General features: G+C 35.7%; 1 protein-coding gene across 1 annotated transcript in view; it reads left to right on the top strand.

The window, feature by feature from the left end:
• Positions 1-20,997, top strand: part of TMEM170B (transmembrane protein 170B) — a 28,878-nt gene extending 7,881 nt beyond the window's left edge. The window contains exons 2-3 of the mRNA XM_031435196.2: positions 5,993-6,163; positions 13,024-20,997. Coding sequence (XP_031291056.2) covers positions 5,993-6,163; positions 13,024-13,154 — 302 coding nt within the window. The 3' untranslated portion in view covers positions 13,155-20,997. The remainder of the gene's footprint in view (positions 1-5,992; positions 6,164-13,023) is intronic.
• The last annotated feature ends 441 nt before the right edge of the window (positions 20,998-21,438 follow it).

Below are 21,438 nucleotides of genomic sequence, written 5' to 3' on the forward strand. Positions count from 1 at the left end.
TCTTGCAGTGTCACTTGACTGATGGGCTAAAGAAAAGTTATGATTTGGTAGTTTATTTTTTTTTCATTGTTGGGGTTAGAGTGACATTCGTTACAGTTTTCTATGTCCTAAATTTGATTCAAATTTAAATCTGACAACAGAACTTTGTAATAATTATAGATTTAAAATCTGACAAAATAAATCATGCATTTAACAAGATTGGAGACTCTCAAACTTGAGATTTCCTGCTTTTAAAAACATGGCCCATAATATAAATGTATAGGTAATCTTCACATTTTTCTACTTGACATTTTCTTGCTTTTAGCTTCTTTACTCCTTGCTTCTCACCAGCATTTGAACAGTATTGCAGATGTACTGAACATATTTTCCTGTGCTTCCAAATCAGTTAGCATTGTCATCTATTCCGCTGGTCGTAGCAGAAATCTGGGAGGCCAGACATCGTATGTCCCTCACCTCTGTCATCCAGGTCATCAGCAAATCCTAAATATTTCAAATTCTTTTCAATCCTAAAGCCAGTGCCTAAGTGCAGGCCTTAATAACTCTTTGGACTCTTGAAATATTCTGATAGTCTCTCATCTCCTTCCAGTATCACTTCCCCATATCTAACAGGATAATTAATTTTTTTAAAGGTAAATGTGATTGTATCACTTCCTTATTTAAAGCCTTTCATTGGCTCCTCAGAACCTTCGACCTTCAGTATAAAGTCCACATTTTCAGGGTCTGTAAGTAGCCTCCCCTCTCCCACAAAAGCTACTCTGGCTCCAGCCCATCTCTATAATCTGCAGCCTCTCCTCTCCATATTTCTTGGCTTTAGCCAAACCAGAATTTTTGCAAGTTCATATTCTTCATTGTACATAATCCTATGATTAGATCATTTTGTCTTAGAGCAGTTTTTCATTCTTTACTGTACATAAGAATCACTTGGGAATCTTAGAAAAATTCTGATGCCCAATTAAGTCAGTTTGTGAGGGTGGTATTTCTTTTAGGCTATCCCAAGTAACTCTTAACATCTAGTCACGGCTGAGAAGCATTGGCTTAGAGTGCCCCATTCCCCATTCCTCACCCTCATTCCATCTCCAGTGTTTATCATTCTGTTAAATCCTGTCTGTTTTTAAGAATTTAGGGGACAGTGGCTTCTCTTGGGATCTTTCCTGACATTCCGCTCTCTACGTGCCTTTGGGTACATGTGCCCCGTGGCATGGGCTGCATATTGTGCTCTGAAGAACCTGAGGTATTAGAATATGCCATTGAAGCACCATTAATTAAACCCTCACGTGTCAGGTCTTGATATAATATGAAAGTACCATGACTAATTTCCATTGGGCTGTAGGGTGACAACCCAGACCCCTGGAATATATGTCAAAATGATATAGAACCAGGAGTCATCAAGCTTTTTCTCTAAAGGACCAGTACTAAACATATGCAGCATATAGTAACTGCAGGAAGTATCTTCAGCTTTGCGGGCCACAGGGCCTCTGTCATAACTACTCGATTTTGCCATCATAGTGTGAAAGTAGCCATCGACAATATAAATGAGTATGGCTGTGTTCCAGTGAGACCCAACTGCCATTGAACTTTGAATTCTGTGTACTTTCTATGTGTCATGAAATATTGTTCTGATTTTTTTCAACCATTTCAAAATGTAAAAACCATTTTTAGCTTGCAGACTGCGCAGAAACAGGTGGTGGCCAAACAGGCCTCGTGGGCCGTACTTTGCCGACCCCTGATGTCGGGGACTATTTCAGATTGTAAATGCGTCGTCTCTCTGAGAGTCTAGTAAGCTGCCTATGTGCCTTCTCACAAACTGAGAAGTCACTGGTGTCAGAAGCCAAGGGGAACAATGGCCACACCTTAGATTTGATGGAATGGAAACAAAGCTTGAGATAACTGAATTTGAACACAGATTATGTAAACATATAATGAGGAAAGAAGATAGAAATTTTGAACAGCCTCCAGATTTAGTCTTACTGGCATGTTATTTTCAGCTTGAGGTTTAGAGTATGTTGAGTACATAACAAGTGTTCAGTATCTACTTGCTAATGATTTTATTAGAACGGCTAGTATGCTACATAGGATTAAAAAATATGTTTAGCATTTGTCCAATGAGATAGATTTTGTTGTTTTTATGACTTTTATTTTTTTTGATTTTAAGTACGTCTTATGTAAGCTTAGCCTGGAGTAGTGACTTCCATCTTTATTGCACGTCATGAGTATCTGGCAGAGTTGATGAAAATGTTTAGGTCCCACCTTTAGAGATTGTTTTGGTTGCTCTGTGGGTCATTCTTGTGAGCAGCCTGAGTTGGGAAGCATTGGCCTTGTAGAGCATCTTCTCCTTTGGTGAGTTCTAGAATGAAAAATTCTTTTTTTTTCCCATCAAAAACTATTTCTTAAAGACAGCATATCTGCAGTAAGTTAAAAAAAAATACTTCAGGCTGTTTGCTAAAAAAATAATCAGTAAATCATATATAAAATAGTATCACTCATCTCCTATCTTATCTTTAAAAGATAGCCATTGTTTTCTGTTTGTTTATGCATTTCTCTGTGCATAAACAAACACTGAATTTTTGAACAAATAGGATCATACAATGTGTACCATTCTTTGACTTGTTTTTTACTTAGTTAATATATTCTTGATATCTAGAGAAATTCATTTCTCATAAACAGTTTTGTCCAAGGATTAAAAACAGAAGCATGGAAGATAATTTTCGGTGGCTTGGCAACCAGGGCTGATGAGAGATACAGATTGGGAGCAGGGCTGTTTCTAGTATTGTTTGGAGGCTGGAACAAATCACAGCTCTGCTGCCTCTTATGCCACTAAAAGTAAACAAACACACTGCAACAATTCAGGCAAAATGAGTTTAAGAGAAGACTGTGGACAGCCTTGAAAAGGGAAAAATAATGAAAGGACTTTATGAGATGTGCCCAGGAAGATGGACTGTTTCCTTTCAGGGAATTAAGGTGATTCCATGGATGGAATGCTTTAAAGTTTTGTACAGTGTATTTTTAAGTTTTTGTTTTGTGTTTTGTTTAGCATTAGCAAAGTCTCCCTCTGGCTTCCTCCTTTCATTGTTGCTCAGTTGCTAGAAACTTGGGTTAGGCAGGATATGGATGGAAAGAGAAAACTGGGCCTCTGGGTGTTCATGTTAGCTGTACGTCCTGCACAGTTTAAGAAAAGGCAGTGATATTCCTCTCCTGTTCTTAGCACCTTCCTCTCTCCAGGGCTCAGGGGCTCTCCTGTTACAGAGCCTTTCCTCATCTCAGAGCTCCCTTGGTGAAAATGCCCCCTCTCCTTGTTACTCCCTTATATTGTCACTTTGTTAGCTTCACTCTGGAAAATTATATCTTTTAAAATATAAATATCTTCTGGGCAAGTTAAGCTTTTTTGTCTTTAATTCATTTATTATCAATTGAAGGCATTTGTTTGAGAGCGACAGCATTAAAGCACTATTTCCCTGAAAGCTAGAAGAGAAAAACCTCTAAAAGGCAAACTTTGTCTGATTTCCTTAATCGCCAGCATCTCTCTGTTACGCCACTGAGAAGCATGCATGGTACTTTAACACACATTGGAAAATATATCAAATATCTCTTCCTTGAAGTGATTTTAAATTATGAGTACATTCTAAGTGTCAATTCTTAAAAATTTGGCAGGGTGAAACTGATGTTTTTAAAAATGTTTTTCTATATATTCTCCCTTTTTCTAAATTAAAGTTTTCATTTTGAGATAATTGTAGATTCACCTGCAGTTGTAAGAAATAATACAGAAAGAACATGTGTGCCCTTAATTCCATTTACCCAATGGGAACATCTTTGAAAACCACTGTATAATATCAAATCCAGGATATTGACATTGATACGATCTACCAACCTTTACAGATTTCACCAGAATTTTCTTGTATACTTGTACTCATTTGTGAGTGTTTAGTTCTGATAGCATTATCACTCCTGTATGTATCCATCACCACAGTCAAAATACAGCACAGTTCCCCTGCCACAAAGATGTGGTGTTACCCTTTTATAATCACACCCTCCTTTCTTTCTAGAGAGTTTTTTTGCCTTGTTTTTAAATGTTACTGATGGTCATGACAAAGTAATTATCTTTTAAATTTGTACACATAATTTTAAAGTTTTACTTATTTAATTTTTAAGTGTGGTTAAAAAATAACATAAAATTTAACCTCTTAACCATATTTAAGTGTACAGTTCAATAGTGTTAAGTATATTCACATTGTTGTGCAGAAGATCTCCACATCCTTTTCATCTTGTAACGTGGAAACTTTGTACCCATTATGAAACAAGTCCCCATTTCCCCTTCCCCAAGTCCCTGGCAACCACCATTCTGTTTTCTATTTCCATTCATTTGACTGCTTTATGTACCTTGTATAAGTGCAATTTGTCAGTATTTGTCTTTCTGTGACTGACTTACTTTACTTAATATGTCTTCAAGATTCATATATGTTGTAGCATGTGACAGAAATTTCTTCCAATGAATACTTCTCCATTGTATGTATAAACCATATTGTTTGTTAATTCATCCATTGATAGACATTTGAGTTGCTTCCACCTCTTGGCTATTGCGAATAATGCCACTGTGAACATGGTTGCACAAATACTCTTCATGGTCTTGCTTTTCATTCTTGGAAAGATACCAACAGGTGAAGTTGCTGGATCATATGGTAATTTTTTTTTTAAATTTTTGAGGCACCACCACACTGTTTTCCATAGCTGCTGCACCATTTTACACTCCTATCAATAGTATGTATCTGTACTTCAGTGATGTTTGGATAAATAAATTTTGATTCATCCATTTTGTTCTCTTTAATCGTGACTTTATTGACCTTTCTTTCCCACTTGATAGAGTGAATACTTGCACGAGTAGTAGATGAGACGTTTTGCTTTATAGCATGTGTACGTGTCACTTCAAGGTGACATATAAACATTTTAGAGTCAGTTCTTTCAGCTACAAGTAACAGAAACCTTACTTGGGCTAATTAAAAAGAAGGATTTTATTACAAGGAAACTGCATTGGTCTAAGGGTATTAATGTGGTAGGCCCTTAGATATCACTGGAGTGAGATGTTGTCTCTTACCTTTGATGAACCTATTTTTCTTTTATCCTGTATTGTGTTTTTTGTCACGTGATGATGAAATGGCTGTTCACAAATCCTGAGCCTTTCAGCTTCATCCACTCAAAGACTGAGGTGCTCAGTTGGTCCCAGTACAGAATTCCTAGGGGAAGGGAGTGATTGGCCCAGTTTGGATCAGTAGCCTGCCCTGCTGTATCGCACCACAGGCATGATTAAGGAGATGGAGTCAGTGCAGGGACAGGCAACATCCCAGGTACTGTGTGCATTGACAGAGTGGGCAGGGACCAAGAGGACAGGGAATGGATACTAGAGAGAATAAAAGGCTTGCTCATCAACCGTCTGTAAACTGGGCTTCAGTGAACAGTAACTGAGGATACATTGAAGAAAGAGGAATAGAGCTTGAAGAGTTCTGGGTCAGGACTATTAAATGACCTGAGACAAAGAATTTTTTAAAATTCTGACTGATTCTTTAAGTTGAGAACCAAGAGGGGAATTGCCTGAAATTCTTAAAATCATAAAAGAAAAAAACGTCTGGACACTTAGTGTAGAAAATAGAAAATTATGTATCAAACAGTAATTAATTATATAATTTATTACAAGAGATTTGCAAATGTATTCAGGCTTATTAAACAAACGAACAGATGATAGCTATACAATGGGGACACTGCGAGGAACTTAGAGTGTGGCCTTGACCTGTAGTCATGGAGTTATTTCCCCATCAAGCATTAGTGATCATGATAACCATTAAAATTTACTTAGTGCTACTATGTATCAAGCACTGTACTATGCATGTTTTTATCCATTGTCTCATGTAACCGTCCTCCAAACTATGGGTGCTCACTGTTTGTTAAATTGGGTTTTCTAAGACGTTTTTCAACAGAATAGTTAATACTTTGCCTTTCCTTTCAGAGATGTGGTACTGGATCTTTCTCTGGGCTCTCTTCTCCTCTCTGTTTGTCCACGGTGCTGCGGGAGTGTTGATGTTCGTGATGCTGCAGAGGCACCGGCAGGGGAGGGTAATCTCTGTCATTGCAGTCAGCATTGGATTTCTGGCTTCCGTAACCGGAGCGATGATCACTAGTAAGTTGATGTTGTTTTGTTTAAGGACGTAATTGTATATGCATTTACAGTTTGGGTACCTTTATTCTAATTGTAAATATAACAGTGTCATCTTGCACGTAAAATGTTTTTCAGCACTAATCACACTTCATCTAGAAGGTAAAGATCAGCTCATTTATTTATTGAACAGATAGTTTTTGTATTTTTGCTATATGAATACTCATGCAAGGTTTTGGGGGAAATAGAGAAACTTGTAAAAATTGGCAAGAGGCAGAGCAGTTTGTGGGAAAATATATCTTAAAGTGGATGTAGTTCCTGCTTCAAAGGAGCTCACTGTGTGGTAAGGGAGAGGTAGGCACACAAATATGACAGTGATACTTGTCATTAAAGTGAAAATACAGCCCTTAGGTCCTCGATGTCAGCTGCTTGTGACCACAAAGTAAAAGTGCACTTGCTTCTTGAACGCAAATTATTAAGACATAAGTCTCCCCTGGGCTACTAGAAATTAGCCACTTTACAGAGTATTCTAGCTCCTTGCAAGTTTCAACTGTGCTGCCTTCTGTGCCTGTTGTAAAGGTCCTCAGGTTCATGTCCTCCGGCCTTCCGCACTGACAATACTTAGGCCTCAACTCCAGCTTTGGGTTCAAAGTTAGTTGCAGTTTCTACCATGCTGGTTAAGCCAGAACTTGGATGCGTCCTGTTGAGCCTCGGGGGGCCTCAGCTGCCTCCTTCACGTGGCCTGCTCTACACTGGCTGCTTGCTTCTCTGCTGTCGTCGGTCCCGTCGCCGCCGGGCACAGAGCTTCTGTTGCCCTTGACGCCGGCCTGCTTCCGTGAGGCTCAGGCAGCTTGCTGCCACCCCAGCTCTATCAAGACTCTTCAGCTAGGGCTTCTTCCTTTCTAAGTTGGTTCTTAGCCCCCAAGGTGAGAGGAAGTCCATTTCTTCTGTAGTTTGAAGGCCTCCCTCCTTTTGTGTCCCACAGTCACCTTTTCCCAGAGTGATACCTTGCCTTGAGTGGAAAGCCCTGTTCCCATGTCTCTGGGTATGTCCTGTGGCACGAATAAGACAGTCATAAAATAATTGTGGGAAATAGTAGGCTGTTTTTTCATCCTTTCTTGAGTTACTATTTGGTTTTTGTGTGTTCTCTTGCGTTAGGTTTTTGTTGTTGCTACATTCAACCCATAACTTTATCGTATGGTGCTGCATTCATTCTGCTATAGATAGGGTTTAGCTGAAGCACCAGGCGTGCTGAGTGGAGTAGTAGGAGCTTCAGCTGGAAAGATAGAGCCAGGTCCTCAAGGACCTTGGAAGGCCAGCCACAGTTTGAACTTTATTCTGTAGGCCATGGGAAACAAGTAGATAATTTTGAATGGGGTTGGCAAGGGGCAAGGCAGTTCAATAGAAAAATTTGTTTCATAGCTGAATATAGAATATATGTGAATAGAGAACCAAGAGAAGACTCTGAAAGAGTGGGGACCTGGTCTGTCTTCATCACTGCTGTATCTCCAGCAATAAAATAGTACTTGGAACATAGCAGATACTCAGAAAATACTGGTTAGATGGATGGATATAGTGAAGGAGGAAGAGCAGAAGAAAGGAGGAAAGAGGGTGGGAGAGAATGGAGGAAAAACAGGAAAGAAGAGGAATTGATGCATTAACTGTAATCTGAATTTGAGCCTGGATCTGAACTAGACTGGTGGCAGTGGGTTGGAAAAGGAGTTGATGTAAGGACTATGGCAAAAGGGAAAAATCCAAATTAGTTGTTATTCACTGGTGACATACAGAGAGACATGAAAGGAACTGCTAATGTTTTTGATGTGGGCCACTGCTGTAACTGTGGAACCGTGACAGAGGAGGAAGGAAGAAGGAACAGTTTGTTCAGAAGTCGATAGTAGTATGTGTATTTATTGGCATAAATCATTGTAAAACTTTAAAGAGAGCATGATTCTACTATTTATTTCTAATGATGTGTATGTATATTCAGTCAAGAATAAAATAAGCCAATGATTTTAGAAATTACAGTGTTATATTTAAAAATTCTTACTAATATGTCTGACAAAATTTCAAGTGAAAATTTGTACAAGTTAACAATAAGACATTTAAACCTTTCTGGCTAATTTTCTGACCTGCAAACACTTGAATTAAAACTAGCCACTGTAAATTTTTAATTACATTTATTTTCGTAATGCATTTTGTGAGTGCTAGCACACTCATAGCTGTATGTTCAATTCAGCAAATGATGGTTCTGTTTTACTACTATTATATTTTACTACTTCTTAGATTTTTATTTCCAGAATGGAGTGATTTTTCATTTTAGTTAATACCAGAATTGGGAAAAAATGGCTTTGTATATAATGCTATTATTTGACATTATATAGGTATCTAATTTTAGCAAGTCTGAGGGTTAAGTGACATCTCTGTGTTGGTTTAATTTGCCTTTCTCTGATTACTAATAAATTCAAGCATCTCTTTCTATTCTTATTATATATTTAGATTTCTTTTTGCAAATTGCTTCTTTAAATTCTGTGCCTTTCTTTGGGGGTTCTTGTTCCTTATTAAATGATAGGTGTTTCTTAGAGATATTGATGTCATGTTGGTTTTGAACTTTGCAAATCACCTTTCTCTTTTTTCAGTACCGTCATCCATGATGTTATTTAATGAGCAGAAATCCTTCATTTCTATGTAATCAGCTTAAAGAGTTTTTTGCCTATAGTTTATAATGTAGAATTTTAGTTAAGAAGTTCTCCCCTACACCAAGGTTAAAAGATATTCTGATATATTTTCTTTTGTTAATTTTATAGTTTTATCTTTAAGGTCTCTAATTTACCTAGAACAGGACTGAGCAGCCATTTTCTTAAAAGGCCAGATGGTAACTATTTTAAACGTTGCAGGCCAGATGGTCTCTGTCACAACTATTCAACTCTGCCATGAAGGCATAAAAGCAGCCATAGACATAGGTAAATGAATAGATATGGCTTTTTCCAATAAAACTTTATTTACAAAAATAGATGTCTGACATTCAGGTCATAATTTGCCTTCTGGTTTAGAGTTCATCTTTGTGTTTGGAATTAGATAGGATTCCAGGTATATTTTTTTCCTCCCATACAGTAAATCAGTTTTTTATCACACCATTCACTAATGCATCCATTGATTCACCTTTTTTTGTGCATTATGTTCTTAAGGTATGTGGCTCTGTCTCTGAACTCTGCTCTGATTTGTTAGTCTTTTTATCTATTCTTGCAGCAAGTCCTCATTTCTGTCTCTATTGTTTTGCAGTATTTCTTCTGGTAGGGCTAGGTCTCTCATTTCTTTTCTTTCTCAAAGTTTACATAACTATTGGTGGACCTTTATTCTTTTATATAAGTTTTAGAATATATCTACTGAGTTCCTCAAAAAGTGTAACTGTGATTTCTATGGGGATTTAATTGAATGTAGAGGTTACTTTGGGAAGAACTGACATATTAAACTATCCCACCCAAGAGCATGTAATATATCTCCATTTGTTCAGATTGTCTTCTGTGTCTTTTGTTAGAGTTTAAAAATGTTCTTCTCAATAGGAGGGTTGCATATTTTTGATCAATACCTAAACTCATGTTATGGTTGTTGTGCATGGTGTCTTTTTGATTACATCATTTAGTTTTAGCAGGGTAAAGAAATGCTGTTAAATTTTATAAGTTGAGTTTATGAAAATTAATAACAAAGCAAAATTTGATTTTCTGGAAAGATCATAAGATGAATAACCTAGGGCTGAACAGTTCTACCTTTTCCCACGTGTTGCAGAGAAGCTCTTGACTGCGTATGCATGCCAGCAGTCATGTTCAGGGATGTTCACAGAAACAGGGATTGTCATTTTTAAGAGTTAGAAACAGATATCATCCACAGTAGGGTGGATCAGTAAGCTGTGTATATTCATACTTGGAATTGTGTACATCTGTGGAAATGTGTGAATTGTAGCCATGTACAACGACATGGATAATAATATTGAGCCAAAAATTCAAAATACTTACAGTATCAGTTTATATAAAATTAATTTATTTCAGAAACTAAATAATATATATTTCAGGTTTAGGCAGGTAGTAAGGCTGATGAAAAGCAAAGAAATGATAAAAACCAAATTCAGGAGGGAATGGATGTGATTGAGGGGAGTCCACAGGAACCTCAAAGGAAATAGCAGTGTTCTTTTCTTCATTTGGATGGTGGTACTTGGGAATTTGTTATTATTTTTATAATATACATATATTTTTATAAATATTCCTTCATAACTGCTCAATATTTAATAGCAATGTTTCCAGAATTATTTAATAGGCACACACAATTGTTTTCTTTCAGCTCTTTTAGATTTAGAGTTCCACCGGAACAGTCTTTTCTGAGTGGTGCTTCTGGGCTGTGAAAGAGATGGTGCAATGGGAACTATTGTAAATCTGCTGCTTTCGGAGGGAAGTTGTAACTTACAAATTAGTTCCTGATTGTCCACTAGGAGGAAAATGGTAGTTTGTTTTATTTTCTGTATAATGCTATAAATGTCTACCTTGATTGTGGAAACTCTGGAGTTTTACAGTAGTTATACTTTTTCATTCATTTTTCTGCCTTCATCATTATAGGCTCGAAGATCTTATCCTCTGTTCCTTGAAAGATTATAAAGAAAAGTGGGTTATTTAGCAGTTTTACTTGTTTTTCCTCAAACAGTATGGCCTTTGAAAGTGAAATGTTTAACTTATTTTTAACATCTAGTTTTTTAAACCATCTGAAATTGATTTGAGGGAATAGTATGAAGTAGGGACCTAAATTTATTTCTTCCAAATGGCTACCAGTTGTTCCACACCATTTGTTGAATGGTGAATCACTGATTGGAGATACCTTTCTCATTTACTATGACAACTACTAATCAAATTTTGGAGCATATACTAGTACCAGACACTATTCTAAGCCCTTTGTAAGTATTTTCTCTTAATCGTCATATCCCCCATTTTGCAGCTGAGGAAATAAGGCACAGAGGGGTTAAGTGATTGCTCAGTGTAACTGGATTTTGGATTTTAACCCACAAGTCTAGCTCTAAAATCCATGCTCTTAACCTTATATAAGCATAGGATGTTTGAATTAACAGATTTGTCCCTTTCCAGGCAGCCTGAGCTAGTAATTGCTTAAGATTTTTCACTTCTTGGATCATTTTTGAAAACATAGTGCTGGAGAAATGGAGGCCAAATTGTGTTTTTTTAAAACTGAAGATAGTCATGGAAATCTAGGGTAAATCCAAACAAAAACAGTATTTTCCAGGTTTATTTAAATATAATTTCTGATGGTAAAGAAGGTTTAAGATCTTTAAAATTTTTAAAGAATATCATCCAATTCTAAAATTTGAAGATCTGACCAGTTGTATTAGTGAAGTTTATTACTTGATTAAGTACATGTTGATGCTACTAAGAGTTTTATTTAATATTGAGATAATTATCAGGTACTTTATTATTTTCTGAGTTCCTATTCTCTTTTTCACTTGTTGTAAATGTGAAATGATAGAATGATTTGGAGATTTATAGCCAGACTAGCCTGGATTGAAACTCCAGCTCTCTACGTACTGTATTTACTTGGGCTAGTGATTGAAGCTCTCTGAACCTCTGTTTTTCCCTCTTTAAATTAGATAATAATACTCAGGGGTGGTATGATATTTAAGATGATATTTATAAAGTTCCTAGCAAGATACACAGTATGCTATAAATGTATTACATATTTTAATTTTCTTCTTAAAAATATGTATATGAAAGCCCTTGACTTAGATTAATAATTTACTTTTCCTATTTATATCTTCTGTAGAGGAATATAATAATTTTTATTTGGAAAATTTAAGTAAACTATGGAGTTAATTCTTAGCTAATTTTTATGAGTAGATTTCTATCTCAAATAATTATAATTCAGTGTCTTCAAATAATGTATTTCTGTTCTTTTTATTTGACCATTCTAGAATATGTAGACAGTTTTTTTCTAGAGAAGTTTTCAGGCTGCCTCAACCTTTGAGGTGGCATAACTACAATGTAAATGTTTCCTCCTTTTATGATTTCTGAATATACTTTCAAAATCAGCCACTTAGATACCATTTATCATATTTACTATACCATTGTATATATGATACCATATATCATTATATATACTATACCAATAAGATGAAATGTTGGACCAGAGTCTCAGGCAGGGCTCTGAGGCTCCTTTGTGACCCCGAGATTCTTTCATTCTCAGAAGTGCACATTATCTAAATTTTCCCAGAACAGATGTCAGGTTCATCTTCCACTTCTATTAGATGTCAAGATGCTAGTCTCCAAGTAACTTTACAGTTGTATGCTTTATTAAAACACTTAATAAACTATTTTATATGGTAGACTGTCAAATACATTAGTCAACTATTCTGGTATTTTAAGATTTAAGAATTCATTTTACTGAAAGAAATAATTCCTTTAATACTAAATTTTTCTTGACTAATTTAGACATATTGTGTAGTTTTCTGTATTATTGTTTATAATTATTAATAAACTGTATTGTGTGTTTATAAAAGTGCTGATGAGGTTGGGCCCGTTCAATACCCAGCTGAGCGATTACAATAGTGAAAATTATTCTTTTATGAACATATTTGTTGTTAAGTGCAGCATGTACCATAAATACGTATTTTGCAGGTGAATAGAAAAGCCTGTTTTACAACTGTGGGTAAATGTGGTATGTTAGAGTGTAACTGTTACCAATCACATGGAAACTCTTTCATAGAAAATTATAAAATGGGAATGATTGATAACTTATTATGTTTGACTAAAATGAAAAGAGATTGTAAGTTACAACCATGCAGCGTGTTACAAAATGAATGACTGTGTTGTTTGTCTGTCTCTCACTTCCTCACCTAGGTGCGGCTGTAGCTGGCATTTACAGAGTAGCAGGGAAGAACATGGCCCCATTGGAAGCCCTCGTGTGGGGCGTTGGACAGACTGTACTGACATTAATCATCTCCTTTTCAAGGATACTCGCCACACTTTGAGGTTTCTGTGGGAATGTCTTACTTCAAATAAGGAAACAGATATACAGATTCTCTGAAAACGGCATTATTAGCAAGTGGGAATGAAATTGTACAAGAATGTGGAAGGAGCAGGTCAGAACATAAGGCCTTGAGCTGTGTGGAGAGATCGCCCTCTGGTGTTCAAGTGATTGCACTACCGCACTGCACCTTACGTGCCTCCGACCCGGGCAAGGCGCATTACACTCTGTGAAGCTACAAGAAAAAGCACCTTGTTTAGCTGCCAATCAGGTTAACATTGGTGTTGAATCATCATTCTTAACAGTGTTGTGTTAGGTTACAGGGACGTTTTGAAGAATCGATATATGTGCCAAACTCTTCTTTTTTAAACATTGATCATGTGAAATTTGCAAGTGTAGATGTAGATGAGTGCTGTGAACATATTTGACATGAGTTCAGGTGATGTGGTGAGATTTTTTGTTTTATAATGCTAAATCCCGTATGAATGTTGCGTACTGAATCATTTAATATGAGACAAATTGTTTGATTTTTACTGTTGAGCGTTTCTGGGATTGAGGGCTTTCATATAAATTAGGCATTATTGTTATTTAGTTCATGTGGAAAGTAATACTTAGTGGAAAACTGCTAAACTCTTTTAAGGATTCAAAGTAGGTCTGTAGGGTGCATCCTTTTCACCCACTTAAATAACACTCTTAATAGTTTCCCTCGGACACAAACATTCTACTGATATGAATTTAAAAACATGGGTCACACATTGATTGTAGTTTGTGTGTCATAAAAATACAATTTGAGAAATTTCTTATAAATTTTGTAAGAAAATAAGTCTGAAATGCATGTTGCATTTTTCGCCCTTCTAAAGAAAGTTTTTGCCATGTATCTCATGGAGAAAACATCTTTATAATTCGTATCTCAGTGGAATTATATTACTTTTTCATATGTCTTAATTTTTGACAAAACATAAACAGTCTTTCATTCTGGAGTATTAACTATATTTAAAGAGTGGCCTAAATTAGGCTGTGAAAACAAGAAGCTTCATTTGTAGATAAGTAACAAGTCATATAGGAAGAGTAATTATCTTACTTTGGGTGTATGGTAACAATTTCTCTAAGTAAAAATTGGAGTATAGTAAATAACTTTAAAATTCGGCAGTTAATCTCAGCGTATCAGTGCAGTATTGAACTATACTTGAGTGTTTCATTTCAGTTCTCCAGCTCTTTATTTATGCTGTTATTTAAGTTTACTAGCATCTGTGATGACATTTATTAGAATGAAAAAGTCCTTAGTATAAAACATTTTAAGAGGTTTTGGAAATATGCAATTGTTTTTAAGAGGATAAGAAGTAAGGGAAACACAGAACCTGGCTGAGTTTGTCTCCGACTGAGACTTTTAAAAACACCAGATACAATTACATATATGCTAACTCAAAGGAAGAGCCAACTGCAGAAAATATGAAGTTAAGGACAGTCCAAATCTGCATACTTTACCCTCACTGTTTTATAACCTAATTTGGTAACAATTAAGTTTCTATTAGTTCTTATTCAAATTTAAGAACTTTCTTACCCACGGCACCTTTTCTCCACCAAAAAGCAGGCTATATCAACAACTCAGCGATGAGGAGTTGGGGGTATTTTGCCAGTATGGAAGCCAGTTTTGGGGGTTTATAACACTGTGGCTTGGAAATTTGTTTTTAAAAAGCCAAGAAGCAACTATGCATTCTTAAAGATCTTTGAAGTAAATCTTAAAATTGATTATTTTTTGTTATGTACAAGGCTGAAGTCATTTTCATGTATTCTTTATATTCCAGATGTTTTCCTAAATTAAATTTAGGCATAAATCTTCCAACTCTATTGGAGTTTCCCTTTTCTGTTAGACTTGAATTGTGTTCTTCCTTTACTTTGGTTATTCTCCAGTAATTTAAAGTGTCCCTGTTCTTTGGGAGGAGTTATGAATAACATGTTGAAATTGTTTTAGATCTACAGAAATGAATATTTATTTTAACATACGGTTATTGTATGATTTCAGAGAGCTATCACAGCAAGGTAACATGGAGCACATGATTCAGAACCTGAAATTAGCCAGAAAAATAACTTGGACACATTAAGTGTATGGCTGCATAGACCAAAGAGACTGAAACTCCTGTTTTTACTCTAGAATGAAAGTGTAAGGAGGTGGATCAGTTTGTAGAGTGTCCTGCAGTTATCTCATTATCAGGTTGCTTTATGTTATGAAGTGTGTGTGTGTGCACGTGCGCGCACAGGGACGTTTTTAACTTTTGGGGGAATCTTCGGTTTCTTTGCTGTTTTTAGTTACTTCCATTGGAACTTTGTGCAACTGTTACGTTTTTGATCTTTTGAAATGCAGTTGAATAGTGTGAATTGATGAAATGTCTTAATAGCTATTTCTATGCCAAGATTTTTTAAATGTTACTGGTTTTCCTATAGAGATAAGAAACGTTTAATGGTATATATCTACACACATATATATCATTATATACATATATATGTAAAGCTGCTACATATGAATATAGTCTTAATTGGAAAGCTTTTGTTCAATGAACACTTTTATGTTGTAGTGGAAAATTTGATATATTTGTTCAGTTGAATGATCTTTTAAATAGGTTTGAGGAAGTTTGAGATTTTTGAATTTGGGGAAATTTTTCTTGGTTTAATAGTGCTGGAGATCCTTGTTTGTGATACGACAAAAGCCCTCATGTATGTATTTGGGTTAAACCTTCTTAAAATTTGTATGTGACTTGGTAAATTTTCTTTGTGATAAATTCAGGAGGAAAGAGGAAAATCCTCTGTAGTTTATACTTCTTTATTTTAAAAAATGCTAAATAAAATATTGCTGACAGTGAAATCAGTTCCCCAAAGAAGAGACTCCTGTGTGCCTGCCCAAACTAACTGCTAATCAGTTAACACACTGATTAAAAATGCCATAGAGCGGAGTTAGTCAGGGGCCTCATCTAAGCTACAAGTAACGCTTAAACCTTTTAAATGAGGGAGGCGCAAGCGGTCTGCCCCGCGGGACAGTTCCACTGGAATGAGTCCCAGGTGGCGGCCATGCTCAGTGCTTGCAGGTTAGTTCTTCTTTCTTTAGACCTTAGTGTTCACAGTGTTACCGTTTGTCACCCGTGGTACTTTCTTAGTATCTGCAGCATACATTTCCTCTGTCCCCCAAAAGTGTAAGAGTTGTATTTTTACTTTAAGTGAGAAATAAACAGATGAGCTGCCCTGTGTATCATATATTTGTGATGTAAGGAACAGGAAGAATTTTTTAAATGTTCTGGAAGACATCTTTAGAGAATCTCTGTAATTAATATGAGGAGGGTGGAGCCACCATGTTAACGTGCCCAAGGTGGCACTTACACACCAACTAATTCAATTTTGTAAACATTTTTGGTGGATCTACTGTGTACAAAGTGCTGTATCTAGTATTTTCTATAGTAAGTACAGGGATGACCAAGATGGGATTTCTGCCCTCAGTTTACCAAGAGCTACCAAGATGCTTTAAATCCTAAAGCAGCTGGGAGGACATTTTGCTTCTAGTTGACAATTTAAGTTCTGTTTTCCCCCAATTCTGATTTTTCTCAGTTTATCCACCAAATGGAATTTTAGTAACTGAGATATTATGTGACATAGTGAAGAGAATGCTAGAATTTAAGCCAGGGACATAGATTGGAATCCAGGCCCTGTCACTTGTTGACTTCTTCAACAAGAAGAATAGAAAAGCAGTATAGTCGGCCCTTCATATCTGTGGTTCTGCACTGAAGGATTCAAACAACTTGGATTGACATATGCAGGAAAAAAAATTCCAGAAAGTTCCAAAAAGCAAAACGTACATTTGCCCCACTCCGGCAACTATTCACAAAGAATCTGCATTGTATTTACATAGCATTTACACTGTATAAGAACGTTGTAAGTAATCAGATGACTTAAAGTATATGGGAGGATGTGCACAGGTTATATGCAAATACTACACTATTTTCTGTAAGGGACTTGAGCATCCTTGAATTTTGGTATCCACAGAGATCACTCCCCTGCGGATACTAAGAGACTAATAAATATTTTGCAGTAAGTGATCAATGGCTAGTCATAATTTTTAAAAAAACTACATTTTGGAGTACTGATCAAATACATTATTTTGTAAAATTCATTTCTTCCATTTCCACATTTTTCCTACATATATTTTAAGAAAGAAGCTAAAAAAATTCTTTTATAATGTTGCCTCCTTTACCTCCTCTCCACCTCTTTATTTTTTAAATCACATATTTATCTAAGAGCACTTTTGGGAATTGGTGGTGATGGAAATGGCCAGGGCAGGTGGGATTTAATACCAGGTTGTGTTTACCGTGAGTTACAAAAGGAGAAGGGAGACGTGGCCAGGATCTACTCCTTACTTTAGCTTGCTTGCTGCTTTTGGATTCATTCAACCAATATTAATTGAGTCTCTACTATATGCAACTTACTATCCTTGTTTTAGGGATGGAAAAGTGATTCCTCCCTCTGTCCACCTCTCTCCCGCCACCCCCGTGTGTGGCTTCCCTGTGTAGTGCCAATTCTGTGGGAGAACAGAACTGGGCTGCGGTGTCTACCATGTCCCTCCTTCTATGGACCAAAGGTGCTTTAGCCCTACTTCTTGTTTGTTTGTTTTTAACTTAAAGGGAAATACTTTTATTTTTAATTTATGTCTATTTTATAATTCAAGAAGTGATAAGATGCTCAGAGTACTTTCTGAAATATTCTTAAGGTACTCTTACTGTTACAAATGTTTCTCTGAGAAAGTCTTAATCAGAATTCTTCAAAGAGTGGCTACTTGTTTTTAAGATGTGAAGAATGTGGAAAGTTACTGAAGAAATTCTAGTGACCTAGATTGCAGAGAAGTTTAGCAACACCTGGGTAAATAGGCAAATGATTATTTCTTTTAATAATCAGGGGTTAAAATCTCAGTGGTTAAAATTGACTAGTAATTTCCCTTCTTATCCTTTTATAACATCGTGGAGGAAGACTCTAATAGCATAAAAAGGACATTATTTGATTAAAAAATGATAAATTTTTTTAAAACATGTTATAGCATTTATAGCGGAGGGAAGTTTAAACATAGGCAGAAACGTTGGAGGGGTAACGCACAAAAACAAAGACACACTTGGTGAAGCACCTCTATTAGGTGAATGCAGCTTCCCCTTAACCTGTTAAGACTATATACACTGAGTATGTTTACTGCTTACAGAACGCGGTGTTTCTTTATATGTGAGACTAAACTTACCACAAAGCATCCTGAAATAATACTACATTTTTGTGTGTGGTGGTAGGTTTGCCCTTCTAACTTAAGGATCTCTGTTCAGTGTAGGCAATACAGTGTTTTTGAGGAGGTTGCTGAAGTTATCTAAAAATGTTGTCAGTGAACTTGTTAAGAGGAAGTGATGCTTACTGTAGAAACTATTTTGAGTAACTGTGGAAATATACCAGTTAATACTTTATTAATTAGTGGAAACACCTAAATTTCTGAGCACACTAAGCTATGAGCTGGAACTGTCTCCTCCCCCAAGTTTAGGGGACTCGTTTTCACATTCTTTACATTCACTGCATGTATGTTGAACTTACATAATAACCCTTCCTTGATTCTAAGAACTAATTTAGCACTTTCTTAAAAATATTCCTCCTCCTTCCAGACAGATGTCACATGGTATAGTTTAAACAGATGTACAGTTTGTTGATAGACTCAGAAGTGCTGGTTTAGAATAGAATGTTCTTAACAGCTTATGGTTATGCAGCTATAATCTTGCTGAAAAGTAAATACTATGAGCAAGTCAAGAAAGCATGGCCCTCCTACATGTTTTTTTTTAGATTATATCCTGCACCCATATATATCTCCCCTCAATGGTGACATGACTGTCCCCTTTGGGGGACTGTATTTAGGAATGTAACTGAAACTGGAAAGCAGTGTAACGTAAATACATAGAAAGAGGAACTAAAATACATAATCACTGTAACTGTAACACTTTTTCTCCTAAATGTAGTATATATTGGTAATTTCTAAAAATCATCCCCTTTTTTAGAGCCCTGTGTAAATGAATGGTAACTTGATAGTACTATTGATGGTGAAAAGTTTCCTTGTTTTTGAAGTATTTATATATCATCACTAAGTATCTTTGGGAAGGAACATTTTAAAGTTTTCTCCATAGAAGGCAAAATACAGGCACTTGTTTGAGTAGTAATAAAAAATGATCTATTTACTTTTAATACTGGATGGCTTGATAGTCTGCTTGTGGACACTTTCTTAGTATCTGTGATACTAGATGCATTAATGGTGGAGGAATTTTGAAAGTTCTGGCCCTGTCCCAAACACAGACATGGACACACAAACTACAGATTTAGATGAACAATATAAAATTCCACAGTATTTTTCATTTTAGTCAAATAACTTGGTAAAATTCATAGGATTCTACCATAAAGTATTAACTCCTGTCTCAAGTCATTCTAGAATGAGGGGATCAACTTTATCTTAATCAATTAAAATGTTTTTATTTATATAGCAAAAATATAGTTTACCTGGTAAGTATTAAAAACTCACTTACAAATTGTGTTAATTCTCAGACCACTGATGAATCATTTAGTAAACCACAGTGCAGGTTTCAAAAGCTAAATGATGCCTTAGTGCCTTGGAAGTTAAGATACTTTTTGCAGAGTGATTTTAGCAAGGTTCAGAATTGGTACACCTGTTGCTGAGGATTCAAAGCTGAGGAACGCTGTAGTTACATGAGCTCTTTGTGGTTTAATAAAAAAATTAGTCCTTTCGCCATTGACTATGACAGATGACAACTGTTTGCATTACATTTTCATGATGTGGTATTTGTCTATTTTTTTCTTTTTCTAAGTAAGTTTGAAATGGGAAATGTAGTCAAGACAGTTAAATGTGGGATTTTAAAATTTGGTTTGGTTGTAAACTAGAGATTCTAGTGTGAACAGTGTGAGCTTTATATTGTGGTACAAGGGAGACACTTCACGTAACTTTTAGGAATATGTTTACCATCAGGGATTTTTTTTTTAACTATAGAAATAATGTACTGTGAAGCTTAAAGACAGGAAGAAGAAACAATGGAGGGGTAACGCACAAAAACAAAGGCATATGTGATGAAGTATCCTACATTATGTGAACACAGTTTTCCCCCTTCTGTTAAGACTATAAACTACCCTGTATGAGTATGTGTACTGCATGTTTACATAATACAGTTTAATTTTGGAGGGTTATTTAAAAAGTATGTTTATTTATAATACCTAACAAGCTGTAAATATTGTATACTATTGATTTTTAATTTTATATAAGCAATTTTTTATTTCCAATTCGTGTGTAAAGCTCATTGTGTATATAGCATAAATTTCCTGGAGAACACAAATTTTGCAGTGAATTTTAATTATTTAATTGTGGTAAGCATCAGGTTAGCCTTAGAAATGTTGATCTTTATTTTAAATTATTTTTCACCACTCATTTTCTTCAAGGGGCAGCAATAAATATATGCAAGTTATGTTTGATTTAGAAAGTTGGTCTGCAAAGACAAGATCTAGGTTCCAATTCATTGCTTTAAAGAAAAGATGCACAATTAATATCATCCACTGTCTAATCTCAGGACCATTTCTGAGGTCCACATGTGTCTCTCCTCTTTGTAATATACAGGGTGAACTCTTTACTGATACACACAAAACAACTGTTAAAAGTGAACCCAGCACTTAAATGTCATTACACAGAATTTATTGGATTAAAAATTTGTAATATACAATATTTTAATAAAGTTTCTGTATTCAATTTCATGCACTTATATATAAATAAACCTGTCTTAAAAGCTTTATGGGGAATTTGACTCTTGATGACATATCTTTGCAGCTCATTCACTGTAGACTCAAATGTTTCCTCTGGCCCTTTTGTCAGTTTTTCTGGGCCAGTTTTACATTGGATTTGGGAGGCAGCACTGAAAAGGTAAGTAAGAAATCTATGAGATGAACTTGACCTGGTTTGTAGTTTTGCCTAGCACCAGTGCTAGGCTACATAAGCATCTACTTCTAAGAGTTACTGTTCTAAAGAACTTTTAATAAATGACTACCATATATTGAGTGCTTAGTATCTGCTAGACACTTCATAGGTATTCTATAACATGGTAACCTTTCAAATTACAGCGATTACTGAGGATTATGAAGGTAATCCTTCACTTTACAAATAAGACGCATTCGAAGTTCAGAGAAGGTGAGGAACTTCTCAAGGCCACACAGCTAATAATGCTGAGCTGGGATTT

This window comes from Camelus dromedarius, chromosome 19, assembly GCF_036321535.1.
Source record: "Camelus dromedarius isolate mCamDro1 chromosome 19, mCamDro1.pat, whole genome shotgun sequence".
Taxonomy (NCBI): domain Eukaryota; kingdom Metazoa; phylum Chordata; class Mammalia; order Artiodactyla; family Camelidae; genus Camelus; species Camelus dromedarius.